General features: G+C 43.9%; 2 protein-coding genes across 8 annotated transcripts in view; one reads left to right on the top strand and one right to left on the bottom strand.

Moving 5' to 3' along the window:
• The window catches only part of PECR (peroxisomal trans-2-enoyl-CoA reductase), a 25,207-nt gene extending 22,472 nt beyond the window's left edge, over window positions 1-2,735 (bottom strand). The window contains exon 1 of the mRNA XM_008508921.2: window positions 2,409-2,735. Coding sequence (XP_008507143.2) covers window positions 2,409-2,601 — 193 coding nt within the window. The 5' untranslated portion in view covers window positions 2,602-2,735. The remainder of the gene's footprint in view (window positions 1-2,408) is intronic.
• Window positions 2,648-14,240, top strand: part of TMEM169 (transmembrane protein 169) — a 26,644-nt gene continuing 15,051 nt past the window's right edge. The window contains exons 1-2 of one of the 7 annotated variants that reach the window (XM_070618236.1): window positions 2,688-2,761; window positions 3,220-3,350. The gene's annotated coding sequence lies outside the window, so the exon portion shown is untranslated. Of the gene's footprint in view, window positions 2,762-3,219; window positions 3,351-14,240 lie in introns of all 7 variants that reach the window. The other 6 variants (XM_008508920.2, XM_008508916.2, XM_008508915.2 and 3 more) reach the window with 6 other exon arrangements.

Raw genomic sequence — 14,240 nt, forward strand, 5'->3', positions numbered from 1 at the left:
AAGATGGAATAATGGGAATTGAATTTACCCTCCAGACGAAAACAACTCAAAAACTGGACAAAGTCTGTGCAACAATGATGTTCAGGCATCGGACATCAAATAGCACAGGACAGTGGTCTCAGAGAGTAGAAACAGACAACATGAGGCCTCTGATTATCCCAGCTTGCTGCCTGGAGAGTTTCCAGGCTGCGCTGCAGGCAGGAGGAACCCATTGAGAGCCCAGGAGTCTCCTGGGCAGAAGAGACGAGGTTCGGAGTCTGGGGAGGCCAAGACAGCTAGCTTACACACGGCACAGTGAGAAGAGAGGTAGACGGGGAGAGAACTCCAGGATCTGCAGAGTTCCCTCGGATCTTCAGCTGAGCCCTGATTAATGCGTGTGAGTCAGGAAACCATTTGAGGCTGGGGAAAGAACCACCCAAAAGGAACAGAGGGAACAAACCTTGGCACTCACACAGCACTGGGAAGCGTTAGCGTTCCCATCAGAAAAAGCCTTTCATTGGGCATGGGGTAAAGGACTCAGAAGGGTATGGCCTCAGTAAAATTAGCCCTAGACTAAAGGTTGTTCAGGTCAACTCTTAACATAAAGAAGCCGCTTTTAACGGTATCAAATTGTTTCCAAGTAACTTCATTGCATCACAGAACAAAGCTCAAGAATATTTATAAGAATATAAAAATAACCAGCATCCAACAAGGTAAAACCCCAAGGTCTGGCATCCAGCAAAAAGTACTGGGCATGCAAAGGAGCAGGAAAATACAACCCAAAATGAGAAAAGTCAAACAAAGAAAAGAGTCTGTGAGATACTAAAAGAAAAATCTGAAAAATGAAGACAATTTAAACATCCATAATTCAATCATTTCCAGGAAAAGTAGTTGCTGTTAACAATGTTATAAACTTCCTTCTCATCTTTTTCTGCATATATATTTTGCATTAACAAATTGGAATGCTATATTTTGTCTAGAATCCTGCTTTTTTCTTGTTTTTTTTTTTTTGAGGAAGAATAGCCCTGAGCTAACATCTACTGCCAATCCTCCTCTTTTTGCTGAGGGAGACTGGCCCTGAGCTAACATCTGTACCCATCTTCCTCTATTGTTTATATGTGGGACACCCACCACAGCATGGCTTGATAAGCGGCACATAGGTCCATGCTCAGAATCCAAAACAGCAGACCCTGGGCTGCCAAAGTGGAGCACATGAACTTAACTGCTGTGCCACCAGGCCAGCCCCAGAATCATGTTTTTTGCAATAATATGGCATGCATTTCTCCACATAAGCCTACAATAGCAAGATGTTTAAATAACAGCATAATATTTCATTGTCACTGATTTAACAATTTCCCCTCTAACGGATATTTAGGTTATTTCCAACATTTCACTCCTCAACACTACATCCTTGTATACAAATCTGTGCTTACCTCTGATGATTTCCTTAGAGTAAATTCCTGAGAGGAATGACTAGGCCCTAGAGCACCAATACTGTTAACACTTTAGAATCTTCTTTTTCCAAACTGCCCTCGAGAAAGCTTGTAATAGTTTACATTCTTGCCCGCCTTCTCATTCTCTCACCAAGACTTTCATTTTCCCCAATGTTTTAAAATTTTTGTAGAAAAACAATGGCATCTTATAACAGTATTGTTTTGCATTTTATTCCCCAGTAAGTTGCTTATTTTCTCACATACGTACCGCTCAGTTTGAGATCTTCATTTGGAATGCTTGGTCCATATCACTAGCTCACTTTTCTGTGAGTGTGTTAGATCTTTTCCTTATTTGTTTGTGAGAGCTCTTTATACAATCAATTTGTGGTATATTGTAAATGTTTTTCTTTACGTGCCTTTAAACTTTATTTATATCATTTTTTAATTCAAAGAGGATTTAGACTTTCATATAGGTAAATGTATCTGTTTTCCACTTGGTGGTTTTTTTCCTTGTTTATGTGCTTACAAAGTCCTCCCTTCCGCCAAGTTAAGTTCAATATTGTAAGAGAGGGGGAAGATTGGTAATGGGAGCCTCTCCTTACGTTCGTTGCAACCTTTTCCTGTTACATAACGTCTTCCCAGGTTTCCTAGCCATTCATTAAGAGATATATAGGATGGCCTGATTTTAATCCATGACTAATTCCATAGCTTGTCCCACAGATCTCCTTATTCCCTACCTGGGCACAGTATCTTTGGCTCTAAAAGTTCCCTTTACTTTACTTTGCTCATCATCCCACACTTCTCTACAATTTCTTAGAAGAACTCTCTTCTCTCTCCTTTGAGGTTTTAATTTCGGTCATATCTACACCTCCTTTGTTTTGCAACTCCACGCCCTGCCAACCCCGCCTTGCTGACTCGCGACCCCCCGTGACGCCAGCCTGTTTCCCCACCAACCCCTCGATCTGGGTACCCTGGCCCAGGGTCCTGCTCACGTACCCAGGCGCAGGAGCTCGGTGACGATGGCCTTTCCGATGCCCGTGCTCCCGCCGCTCACAATGGCCACTTGGTGCTGCAGCAAGCCGTGAGCCAGGAAGCTGCTGCGCTTAACCAAAGCACCCATCGCCGCGGAGCGTCTCAGCTCCAGCAGCGCAGACCAGGTCGGACTGGGACACTGGGTCCCCGCCTCCATCGAGGTGGGCAGGACAGAAGACAACGCCCACGTCACCGCCGGCCCCGCCCCGCCCCGCCCCGCGCGCCGCGGCAGCTCCCCATCCTCCAAGGGAAGGACCGCTCCAGGCGGCGGCTTCCTCGCAGCATCCTCTGCCAGCCTCTGTCTCCGGCACATGTAGGTGAGACTTTTGGTTCATTTTTTTCTTTAATTTTCTTTTATTTCGATGACAAGGGGTGGCGGGGCAGAAGGGAAGCAGACAAAAAAGCAGGAGTGTGCTCTATTTTGAAAAATTCAACCCTCAGTGCTATGGCTCTCACGGTTAATTAAAATTAAATCTCCACTGCATCTGGGAAAAGAGAGGCTGCAGCTCGGGATCCTTGCTGCGCCCTCCCGCATCGGGCGTTGGGCGATGCTCTGACTCCAGATGCTGTGTGCGGTTGGCTGCGAAGGGAAGGGTAGGCTTAGCTGAGGGGGAAGAAATCCGCCTTCCAGATCCTTTTATCCTCCGGGAGGGACCCTGGGGATAAGAGTCAGGGGAGGGGAGTACAGTTGCAGTCATCCACAGAACCAAGATAATAAATGATATTAAAAAGAAACTGCAGCCCACGTCCACCTCATCTCCGTCTCCCCATCCAGGAATCAAGGGAAGAAGCAACCTTTACCCGATTCGAGATATGATCCATTTCAGCCGGGCTGCATAAATTGATGGGTCCAAAAGAGGATCTTTCCTTCAAGGGTGCATGCTTCCTGCAAGAACACATCTGTAGGTGTGTGTCTGAGATCCTGTCCTCTCGTTCATTCCTTATGCAGGAGGGCTAGCCTCCTGAGAATGGGGGAGATTCCTCATCCGTGTTTTGGTGCACAGGGACAGTGATTTATTACTCAAATTCTCCAGCTTATTGTTCATCTTCTTTCATGCTGCCAGTCCACTGGCATGAGATTACACTTGGACTGGCCCAGTGAGACTTTGCCTAGGAACTTGGCAGATCAGGTGCTGTGGTCTTAACAATCCAGGCAGGATGCTGTTTCTAAGTCTGTTGCCAGAGTATTGTATTTTCCCATGCCAGGTGTTAAAATAATATAAAAGCAATCAAATACCGTTATTCTTTTGTTGGGCCCACCACCTAGTAATTCACAAAGCAAGCTGGAAATGGATCTGGTTGAGAGTGGAATCCGACATCACTTCCTGTTCCTCCATTCCCCTGCCCTTCTCTGACCTCCTTTAAGAAACACTTGCCCCTCTACCTTTGTTGCTGACAGACTCCAACCTACACTCCCTAAAGAAGGGAAGAAATCTCTGCCACCGCCCATGTGCTAGATAGTTAATCAAGGAATCACTTACTTCTACCACTGAAGTCAGTTATGTAGTTATGACCAAATTTTTAAAAATTACACCATCACCTCCTTAAGAAAGAACTAAATTTAAATAGGAAAGTTCAAGTTATTGTTGCAGAAAAAGTATAATTCCTAATGCTTGATCCCAATGTCAAAGTATTTTTTTTAACAGGAAGAGTAATGTGGACTCAGTTTCGAGGGTTTTCTTATTCCAGAAAATTCCAGGCTTTCTTTCTTGGAAGAAAGGAACAATTTCTTTTAAAGATCGTTTTATCTAAGATATAATTTAATGTGGTTTGTGTCCTTGTCTGGACCTGTGGATCCACGGAGCTCTGCCAGGGTGGGTCAGCGTGAGTCTGGCTCTACCGCTGCCTCTGTGTGGTGGCTGAGGGGACTGAGAGGACTCTGCGGTCCTCCAGGGAAAAGGTGATTAGACTGGCTGCCCACCCGTTTTGCCTGCTGAGGATGACAAGGAGCCATTTCTCAGCTACAAGGAAGTTGCAAGGAAGAGTAGTCCGAAAGCTCTTTTTCCGAGTCCAGAGTGAGCTTGTGATTACGAGAGAGGTGGAGTCTCTTTGAGAGGTCTTTTAGGAAAAATAAAGAGGCATGTTTTCTTTGCCTCTGCCCTCAGTCGGGGTTTGAAAGTCTGCTAACCCCAAAAGGCCTGGAGGCACAGCAATAGTTCTGCCTCTCAGAGGCTCTTTGTTTTCAGATTTTAACTTTGTCTCCTGGTTGAGCCATCTCTCCTCAGGGCAAGCATGCTGCTTTGGCTGAATCAATGCTACCCTGCGCTCTGCATCACTGCCCCCTTTGTCCTAGGGAGAAAGGCCTCGCCATGGCCATGATCCTTCCACACCCCGACTCTGTCACACCCCATTAGTACTGACGCCCTTCGTCTTCTGAGATGCATCTTCCCACCCCTCCCCCGCCCTCTGCCTAGTAATTTCATTTGCTTCCCTCTGCCAAGCAGCTGGTGGCTCAGACTGACATCGGCCTGTGGGATTCTCAGCATTGTGATTCACAGAAACTGGGTGCTGAAGGAATGTCAATGAGGCATCTAGCCCCACCCCATCTTGAAGTAAAAGCTGTCGTGAGCCAACTTACGTAAATGAGACTGTTAACCAGTTCACAATATTCAGCCAATATTTGCTGACACCTGCCATGTGCCAGGTCCTATTCTAGGCATGGAGGATACAGAACAGTGGACAAGACAGTTAAGTGTCCCTGCCTTTGTAGAGTTTATACTCTAAGATGTATGTATCTTGGGAGCAGGAGTCGGGGGTGGGAGGGGTGTGTGTGCCATGAGAGTTAGGACAGGAACAAATCAAAGATCAGAGAGTGAAGATCAGATCTTACAGCTCTTACAATAAGGAGATGCTCAAGTTCCTTGTAACCAACTACCCTCGCTGCCAGGAACTACTGCCTCTGCAGACAGTCAGATCCTCCCTAGATGATGGTCCTGCCTCAATGTGAGAGCCTTTCAGGACCAGGTAGGTCTGCAATAACAAGAGAAATGCTGCTTACCGAACCACGAGGGAACAGGCTGCAGCCTGACTGTGCTCACAGCAACTGGCTGGAGGCTGGGAGTTTTAAGTTGCTGTTCCATCGTTGCTCCCACCAGTCTGAGCCGAATTCCCTTCCATCTTTACACTGGTGAGACTGTTGCCCTGAGAGAGGCTAATGGTAATTTTCAGAGGTGAAACGGCAAGCATTTTATTTCCAAGTTGGCCTAATACATCTAACGGTGGTAAACCAAGGTTCTATTGGGAGAGTCTGGCTACCCTAGATAGGTGAGGTTTGGCCTTTTGGGTGACAGATACACAAATCAGAGAACTGAAAGAACAGCGGGATGGGAGCAAGACGCAGTTCACTGTAGTAACAGTAAATTCACTTGAAAGTGATGCTGCTCCACCCTCCCAGCTCCAGTTGGGATTCCTTGGAAGAAGGAGATGTGTCCATATGGACAAAGGTGCAGAAAGTCAACTCCCAATTGTTCCTAAATCAATGGAGCAGGGCACCCTGATTTAGAAGCTTTATAAGCCAGAGGGGGCAAAATGGCAGCCCATTTGTGTTTTGTTTTGATTGTTTGTCCACATGGTGATTTATTTAAATTTAGACTAACTGCAACAATTAAAATCGGAACTTTCACATGAAATCTCAGACAACCTGTACCAAATGAGCCTGCGGTTGTCTGTGAAAGCAGTTGGCTGAACAGTGGGCTTGGTGAGTGGAAGAGAGGGGAATAGTAACTTCCTATTTCAGCCCCCGGCATTCATGTGTCCAGATGCTAAGGCTTGCTGTCATTGTCATTTGTTAGCTTGTTCTAGCCATACTTCATCCATGTATGTTACATGTGTCCCTGCAATGAACATGACGCCAGAGGCTTCCAAAGTTCCTGGCTTCTCCACCTGCCAAGTCCACAAATTCTGCTGAGTATCTGGATGGGTTTGGAGAAGGCACTGGATCAGGTCTGCTCCGGTGACCACCTGGGAACAGAGAATTTGAGCAGACCCCAGGGAAATCATGCCCGCTGGTGAGAGGTCTGTGAACCAACACTGTGGAGGTAGGGGTGGGAGCTAGTGGCTGAGGGACTGATTGGGTGGGCACTGACCAGCAGGGAGTAATTACGAGACTTCCTACTGATGGCTCAGCCCTGCAAAGGCACTATACCTGGGTAGATATGCTCATTTTGTGATCTTGCAAGTCTTTGGATTTTTACTGAATGCCTAAGAGCTATTGGTTTTCTTTTAATAAAACTCTCTTTTGGTACACTGTTGGCTATCTCACTACAAGCAGACAAGACTATCTGTCTTAGTTTCTCCAGACTGCTACCTCACAAATACCATAGACTAGGTGGCTTAAAGAACAAAAGTTTTTTCTCGCAGTTCTGGAGGCTGAGAAGTCCAACATCAAGGTGCCAGCAGATGCAGTGTCCGGAGAGAGTCTGGTTCATAAACAGCCATCTTCTTGCTGTGTCCCCACAGGGCAGAAAGAGCAGGAAAGCTCTTTGCGGTCTGTTTTGTAAGGGCACTAATCTCGTTCATGAGAGCTCCACGCTACTAACCAAATCACCTCCCAAGGACTCTGCCTCCTAAAACCGTCACACTGGGGGTTAACATTTCAACAGATAAATTTTGGAGGGACACAGAATTTAGTCCATAGTGGTATCATATAGTGTATTAAGCTCTTCAATGGGTTTCCAGTGGGGCTTTAGCCAGCATCACTGTGATATCCTTTGTACTGGACAGCTGAGTTTCAGAATCCCTGGCTCATCCAGGAGAATCAAAATTGCTTGAACCACCCATTATCAGGGATTATGCCATTTTATGCTCTAACTTTGAAATGCATATCAAAATCCGCATGTGCCCCAGAGCTGACAAATTGGGACACAGAAGAGTGGTTGACACATAAAATAACTTTGGACAATCCCAGTATATTAGGTAGGGTTTCTATGTGGCTGCCTTAAGAGAACCAAAATAACCCTGGATTAAAACAAGATAAATATTTTTTTTTTCTTCTCATATTACACTCCAGAGGAAGAGGGTTTATGGCCGTTAGGGTCACTCTTATTCCTTCTTTCTCATTCCTCTGCCATCCCCAGGGGTTTGCCCTTGTCTGCATAGCTGAAGAGGGCTTATCAAGTTCACATTCTGCCCCTCAAGAAGGTGAAAAGAGGAAGGAGAGGGGCAGACGTGGAAGTTGCACACATCATGTCTACTCACATCCCATTGGCTAGAGACCAGTCATGTGATCACACTTAGCTGCAAGGGGTGCTGGGAAGCGTTATCTTTACCAGGGAAGTCATATGACCAGCTAAAACCTCTTATTAGAGACGAAGAAAATAGATATAGGAGGAGCATTTAGCAATTGTGCCATAACTGGGCTTATTAAGCTTAAAGGAGCTTATTAATGTCTTTTTATTAAACTTTTCTTTGGTCTCAGTCTTTGGCGAAATCAGGCTAATCTTTACTTGCTACCACTTCAAACAGCACCCCCCAAAATCATTAATCCAGTCACAAATTTTTTATTGAACACCTGCTTATTGGCCTATTTGTATGGTACCATTTTGTAGAGCTTATAGTCTAGTAGAGGAGATAGATAATAAACAAGTAAAATAACAGATAAATACCTAATTAAAAGTGTTGATAAGGCTTATACAGGAATCAGGCTGTTGTGATAATGGATAATGAAAGGCAAGGCAGGGAGCCTGGTTTAGGTTTGGTGTCAGGAAAGCCTTGGAGGAGGTGACATTTGAACGGACACTTAGAGGATACGAAGGAGATGGTATGTGACGGGGTGGGGGTGGGACAGCATACCAGCCAAAGCAGACAGCCCTCTTTTAAGAAGGCCTCAGTGGGAAAGCATTTGGAGCTCTTGAGGAATACATAGGCAGCGGTGGGATTAGAGCACAGGAGGTATGTACGAGGGAGGTGGTATAGCAGAGGATGGCAGGACAGGGAGGGCCCAGACCATGCAGGTCCTTAGGCCACATGAAGAGTTTGGATTTCATTTTATACCAGTGAGAAGTCACTGGAGGTTTTGAAGCAGAAAATGGCATGATTTTATTAATTCTTTCAAAAGGGCTTTCTAACTGCTAAGTGGAGAATTGATTGGAAGACAGCCAGAGTAGAAGCTGGAAGATGAGGAGCGTTTGTGAGAACCCTAGATAAGAAATGATAGCCTCTTAGACTAGAGTAGTAACATGGAGATGGGAAAAAGTGGTGAATGAATTTAAGAATTATCTGGAAAATTTCCTTCAAGAATGACTTAAAACCGGTTCTTTTTAGCATGAGTTTTAGAGTCCGAGCATGTTCTTTAAAAGCTATTTTTTTGCTAGGATAACTGAGAACCCCTAGCTAATGGTCGATCGGGGTCCCATTCTACAGTATCACAGTCGTTCATCATCTTTGGATGGGGGTAGGGGTGGAGGATGGGTGAAGCCTAACTTCCAGAGAAAAGAGCGAAGTCCTGTCACCTTTCCTAATTCTGTTGATTAAAGTCTTAAAACTTGGGAATTTTTTTTACCCTCTCTCTTATGGAATCAAAAAGGAAGGAGAAATGTTCAGAACCTGCTTCTCAGGTCAAATACTAACAACATAATAAAGGGTACAAAAATAGGGAAGATAAGCCTTGCTCTTTTAACACTTGTTTATGTCTTATTTTGGAATAGGCATTTTCCCTTCTCCTCTGTCCTATCAGGTCAACAAACACATGTTAGTATCTGCTACATGTCAGCCCTAGGGGCTTCCCCCTGGAGGTGAAGAAGTGGAAGACAGTTCCTGATATCTCAATTTATAATCTCCCTTGGCAGATGAATGAAAATCATGAAACCACCCATAACCAATACAAGATGATGTGAAATGCTGCATAGTGAAGCCTTAACAGTACGTTGCAGATGACAAATGCCACCGAAATACAGAGTAGGAGAAGGCAAAAGAAGGGGATTGGAAACTGACATTTATAAAGTACCAATCCATCCTAGGCTTTGTGCACTTGAGCATTCATTTCATTCTCACCACACTCCTGCAACAACAGGATTGGGGTTGAGGAGAGACATGTGTGGCCTGGGGAAGTGACAGAAGGGGGCATGAGTAAGTGAGTCTGTCTTGAGCCAGGCTTGAAAGAGGGGGAGAAGAGTGAAGAGGATGAAGGAAGCAAATGTCAACCTTAAAAATAAAATGGCCAGTTATTTTTCAAGCAAAACGAGTTTATTTGGGAGTAGCAGAGGAATTGAAATTTGGGAAACACAACTGTGGTGAACCATAGGCAAGTGTGGAGAACAACGGAGGGGAGTGTTCTTTTATGGAAGAAAGGAGGAAATTGGGAGGGAGTGTTATGAACAAAAGTCCATTGGAGGAGAGTGAGATTTTTACGGTTCTGACAGCTTCTCATTGGCTGAGTCGAGGTGGCTTCTCAATGGCTGGGTTTTTGCTGGTTAAGGACAAGATCTTCCTTCCTCCAGGTGAGCTATGTAAAGTAAGCTTCTTCCTGCCCAGACATGGAAAGGAAGGTGTAAAGGAAAGTACGTGCCTGAGAGCTCCTCCTTCGCAGCTTCCTGACTCCATTTTGAATGAAATTTCCTTTACTTTCACACACATAAGTAGATGTGTTGACTAGCCATGTTGTGGGGGAGGGAAAACATTGCTACTAAACCCTAGGATGGGGCATGAATATGGAGAGACTCAAACACCAGGCAGACACTTTGTATATATTTTAGGCAGAAATGTTAAGATAGTGATGAATACTGGAGAAGATAAAAATGATGTTTCCATTTAATCAAAATCATTTAAAATGGTGGATGAAGAATTCTGAAATGGAAGGCAGAGAAACCAGCTTGATCGAAGTAGTGAGAGGGCTGTCTTCTAGCATATAGTAATAATAGAAACTGAAATGGACAGATTAACAAAGAGATTTCATAGGAACCATTGGCAGGACATAGAGACAGGTTAGTATTAGGGACATAGGAATATATCCCTAATATCGGAATTGGATTCATCAAAGACAACTCTAGAGGTTTAAGTATAGAATCTTGGGTAAACGTTAGCAGGCAGCGTGGCACGGTGAACAGAACATGGGCTTTGAAATTAGCAAAGCTGGATGTAAGTCCCAGACCCACCACTACGTAACCTTGAGCGAGTTACTCCTCTAAAAGGGGATAATAATAGTGCCTACTTCATTGGTTTGTTGTGAGGATTAAACAATATGATTACTGTGAAGCACTTAGAACATCACCTGGCACACAGTAAACATCCAATAAGTTTTAGTTGTTAGTATTATTAAGTCTAAATGTCCTCGTTTGCAGAATAGTACATCCTTTTTAAAATTGTTGTGCCTAGAACCATTGTGCAATATCTGGAACATAATGTTGTTAAAACATATTTATTTAATGTGTAATTAAATGGAGTTGTCAACCTTCAAAAACAGAAACCAGTTTAAGAGGCAAAGTGTTTACTTGGGATCAAAGAATTACAATTTGGGGAGCACAGATTCAGGTAGAAACCCAAATGGGGTCCCAATTACAGGATGAAAGAGGAGGATTTTTATGGGGAAAGGAAAGGGGCATTTACATGAAAATAAGAGGGAAAAAATCTTCTGTAGGTGTAATAAGCTAGGTTATTCTTTTTTTTTTTTTTTTTTTTGCTGAGGAACATTTGCCCTGAGCTAACATCTGTTGCCAGTCTTCCTCTTCTTTTTTTGCTTGAGGAAGATTTGCCCTGAACTAACATCTGTGCCAGTCTTCCTCTATTTTTATGTGGGTCACTGCCACAGCATGGCTAACAAGTGGTGTAGGTCCGTGCCTGAGATCCAAACCTGCAAATCCAGACCACTGAAGTGGAGTGTGTGAACCCAGCCACTAGGCCACGGGGCCAGCCCCAAGCTAGGTTATTCTTTAACTATACATGGCTGGTTATTGATTCTGTCTTCAGAAAGAGAGTCCGTAATTATCAGTCTTTGTGGTCATGATGTCTTCTTTCCTGTTTGCTTTACAAACAATTGCTTGAAAGACAATTCTGGTTTGTCTCAGGCCAAAGGTCTGGCCTGGTTTAAATGGTCCAAAGGTTCCAGGAGTAAGAAGTGCAGGCGGTTTGTCTGAAATCACTACTCCAGCTCTATTTTAAAATGACTCCACTAGTGTCAACTTTTCACAGGTAATGCATGTATAAGCAACTAGCACAGAGCCTACCAAATGATGTAGGTACTCCATAAATGTTGCGGGGTTTCCTTTCTCCTTTCCGTTTCCCATTCTCCTTTCCTCTTGGAAACTAGACGTTTCATCTGCTGAAAATAAAATCATGAGTTTACTTTGAACATGCTTACCCAGAAATGATGAGATATTCAAGTGGAAAATCTCAACTAGGCTGCTGGAAATACATCTGGGTGATCTATCAATCCTTGATATCTATATTTGGGCATTCTGGGCACAGAGGTGGTCCTATAGCCCTAGGCAGGAAGGGTGTGTATTTCAACAGAGGAAGAGAATGTGCTGTTGAGCAGAGACGGCAATGGGTTGAGAATTGAGTCTCAAAAACACCAGCAACTGTGGGTTGGAAAAGGAAGATAAGAGAGTAAAAGAAAGAGAAGGAGGGTTTGAGAGTTAGCAAGATAGTGAAGGTAGTAAGTCAAAGGAGAAGAGGGAAAAGTCAAGGAAGTCTTGGAAATAAGCAGAACAAAGGCTCTGGTATGGACAAAGAGACCAAGAATGTTGAAATAGTCACTGTGGTCACACTGGTGACTTTCAACGTTGCAGCCCACACAGAAAAGAGTGACTCATCACCAAAGGAGAGAGGAGTGAGTTTAGGACAGCAAAAACAAAAATATCAGCTGTCCAATGCAGCCACTAACACTTGACTTCCTCGACACCATGAGGAGACAATTCTGGGCTTTGGAGTTCTGCAAGTATAGACTTAAATCCCAGTTCTCTCAGTTCTTTACTTGACATGGATGAGCCCAATGTTTCTAGATACTCTCACTAGAAGCATGTTGTGTAGACAGCATTGCCAAAAACATTTTCATTGCATATCTAATTGGCTGTAAGGCAATTTTTCCATAAAAGATAAAATCACAAAAAATGAAAGAGGGCTACTAATTAAAAATGGCATGATGAAACATGAAAAAATGAATAACAAAATTGAAGACTTTATTGTGAAATACAAAATGTTTGCATACATTTGAAATGTTTGAATGCAGATTCATGTCAATACTGCACAAATAACTGATTTTATCTTATTGCGTGTGTGAAGTTTACTTAACTAACACTTGTCTTCATTCTATTGGAAATGTGGATTCAACTCTGCACCCTCAAAGGAGAGACCCTTGGCCTTCTTTTCCTCCTCCAATGTAATGTGTTTGAAAATAAGTAACCAACTCTGGGGGAAAATCATCACATAATCTGTCAGCTCAATAAAGCCATCAATAAAATGTTGTTAACTGAAAGAAATGCCAACTATTTTAAGACCACTACCAGCATATCTGCTCATCACCATATAGACCATTATGAGGGCCAGCTAAGATTTATATCATATAAAAAGGGGAGTAATGCAAGAACTTTGTCAATGGAGAAATGAAACTGAACTGACAAAAGCAATAAACTATCAACAAGCAATTGTTTTATCTTTTACAGTGGTTGATTCATCAGTGGAGAAATGAAACCCAAAAAACCAAACAAACTGTCAACCAGTTATTTACTTATCTCTTAAGGCAAAATCACCTTATGGCCAATTAGTTATGCAGCAAAAACACGTGCAGCAAAGATGTGTAGAGTAAAAGCACCATATTACCAAACCAGGTTCCTTTTGCCCACCACACAATTATGCCAGTCACCGAGATGATGAGTTTGCAAAGAGAAAGGATTTAATCACAAGGTGGCCAAGTGAGGAGGCAGGAGAATCAATCTCAGATCTGCCTCCTAGAAGATGGGGACTCAGGGATATTTATGGGATAAGGGGGTGGGGCGGTTTTAAGTGTGAAAATAGATGATTGGAGGTGAGGAGAAGTGAGGTAATTGATGACCTGCACAAGTGGAGTCAAGCTTCCTGCGTCTTCATAGGACGCATGTTCACAAAATGGTGCTGTTACCCTCATCTGAGAGTAGAGTTTTTAGCTCCTTGACATCAAAAAGGTCACTTGTCAAGCATTTGCACAGGCTCAGTTGATGGGTTGGTGGTCTCAACTGGCCTGAACTGGACAAGGGGTTGACTCTCAGTTCCTGAAAAGCTCAAGCACTCCACCTGTTACCATGGTGACCCAAGCCTCAGAGATGTTGTCTATAGGGCGGGTGTTAGTAATGCATTATCTAGCTACCTTTGCAAACAGACGACTGAGTATAGTTAAAATGAATTGGCCTCAGTTTCAGTTCCCCCTTGTTTTGGTTCATTCCTCAATCTTGAGGGATCTGGGGCAACAACCTCTCTAGCTTCTTCCTGCTGATAAGGAGCATAGGTTGTTCCTTCTCATTAAACCAGTCTCTTAGTAAGGTGGTGATGCAGGTGGGCTCCCAAAGTTAGTCCTATATTGTATAAGCAAGTAACCAGGTATTTAATAAGAAGCATTATAGATTTGGGTGAATTCCTCTCTTGTCAAGGTCCCCCAAATATCCTGAGTTTCTTTGTACCTGCCAGGGAAGTGACCTTCTTTACTCACCTGGTAAAGTTGATGGGAATCCAGTAAGCAAGGTACCAGGCTAATATTTCAAGTGGCTTTATTCCATAAAGTCCAAGCTCTGGGTGGGGGGGGGGGGGGCCAGCCCGGTGGCACAGCAGTTAAGTGTGCATGTTCTGCTTCTTGGTGGCCCGGGGTTCACTGGTTCCTATCCCAGGTGCGGA

Source organism: Equus przewalskii, chromosome 5 (genome assembly GCF_037783145.1).
Source record: "Equus przewalskii isolate Varuska chromosome 5, EquPr2, whole genome shotgun sequence".
NCBI lineage: Eukaryota > Metazoa > Chordata > Mammalia > Perissodactyla > Equidae > Equus > Equus przewalskii.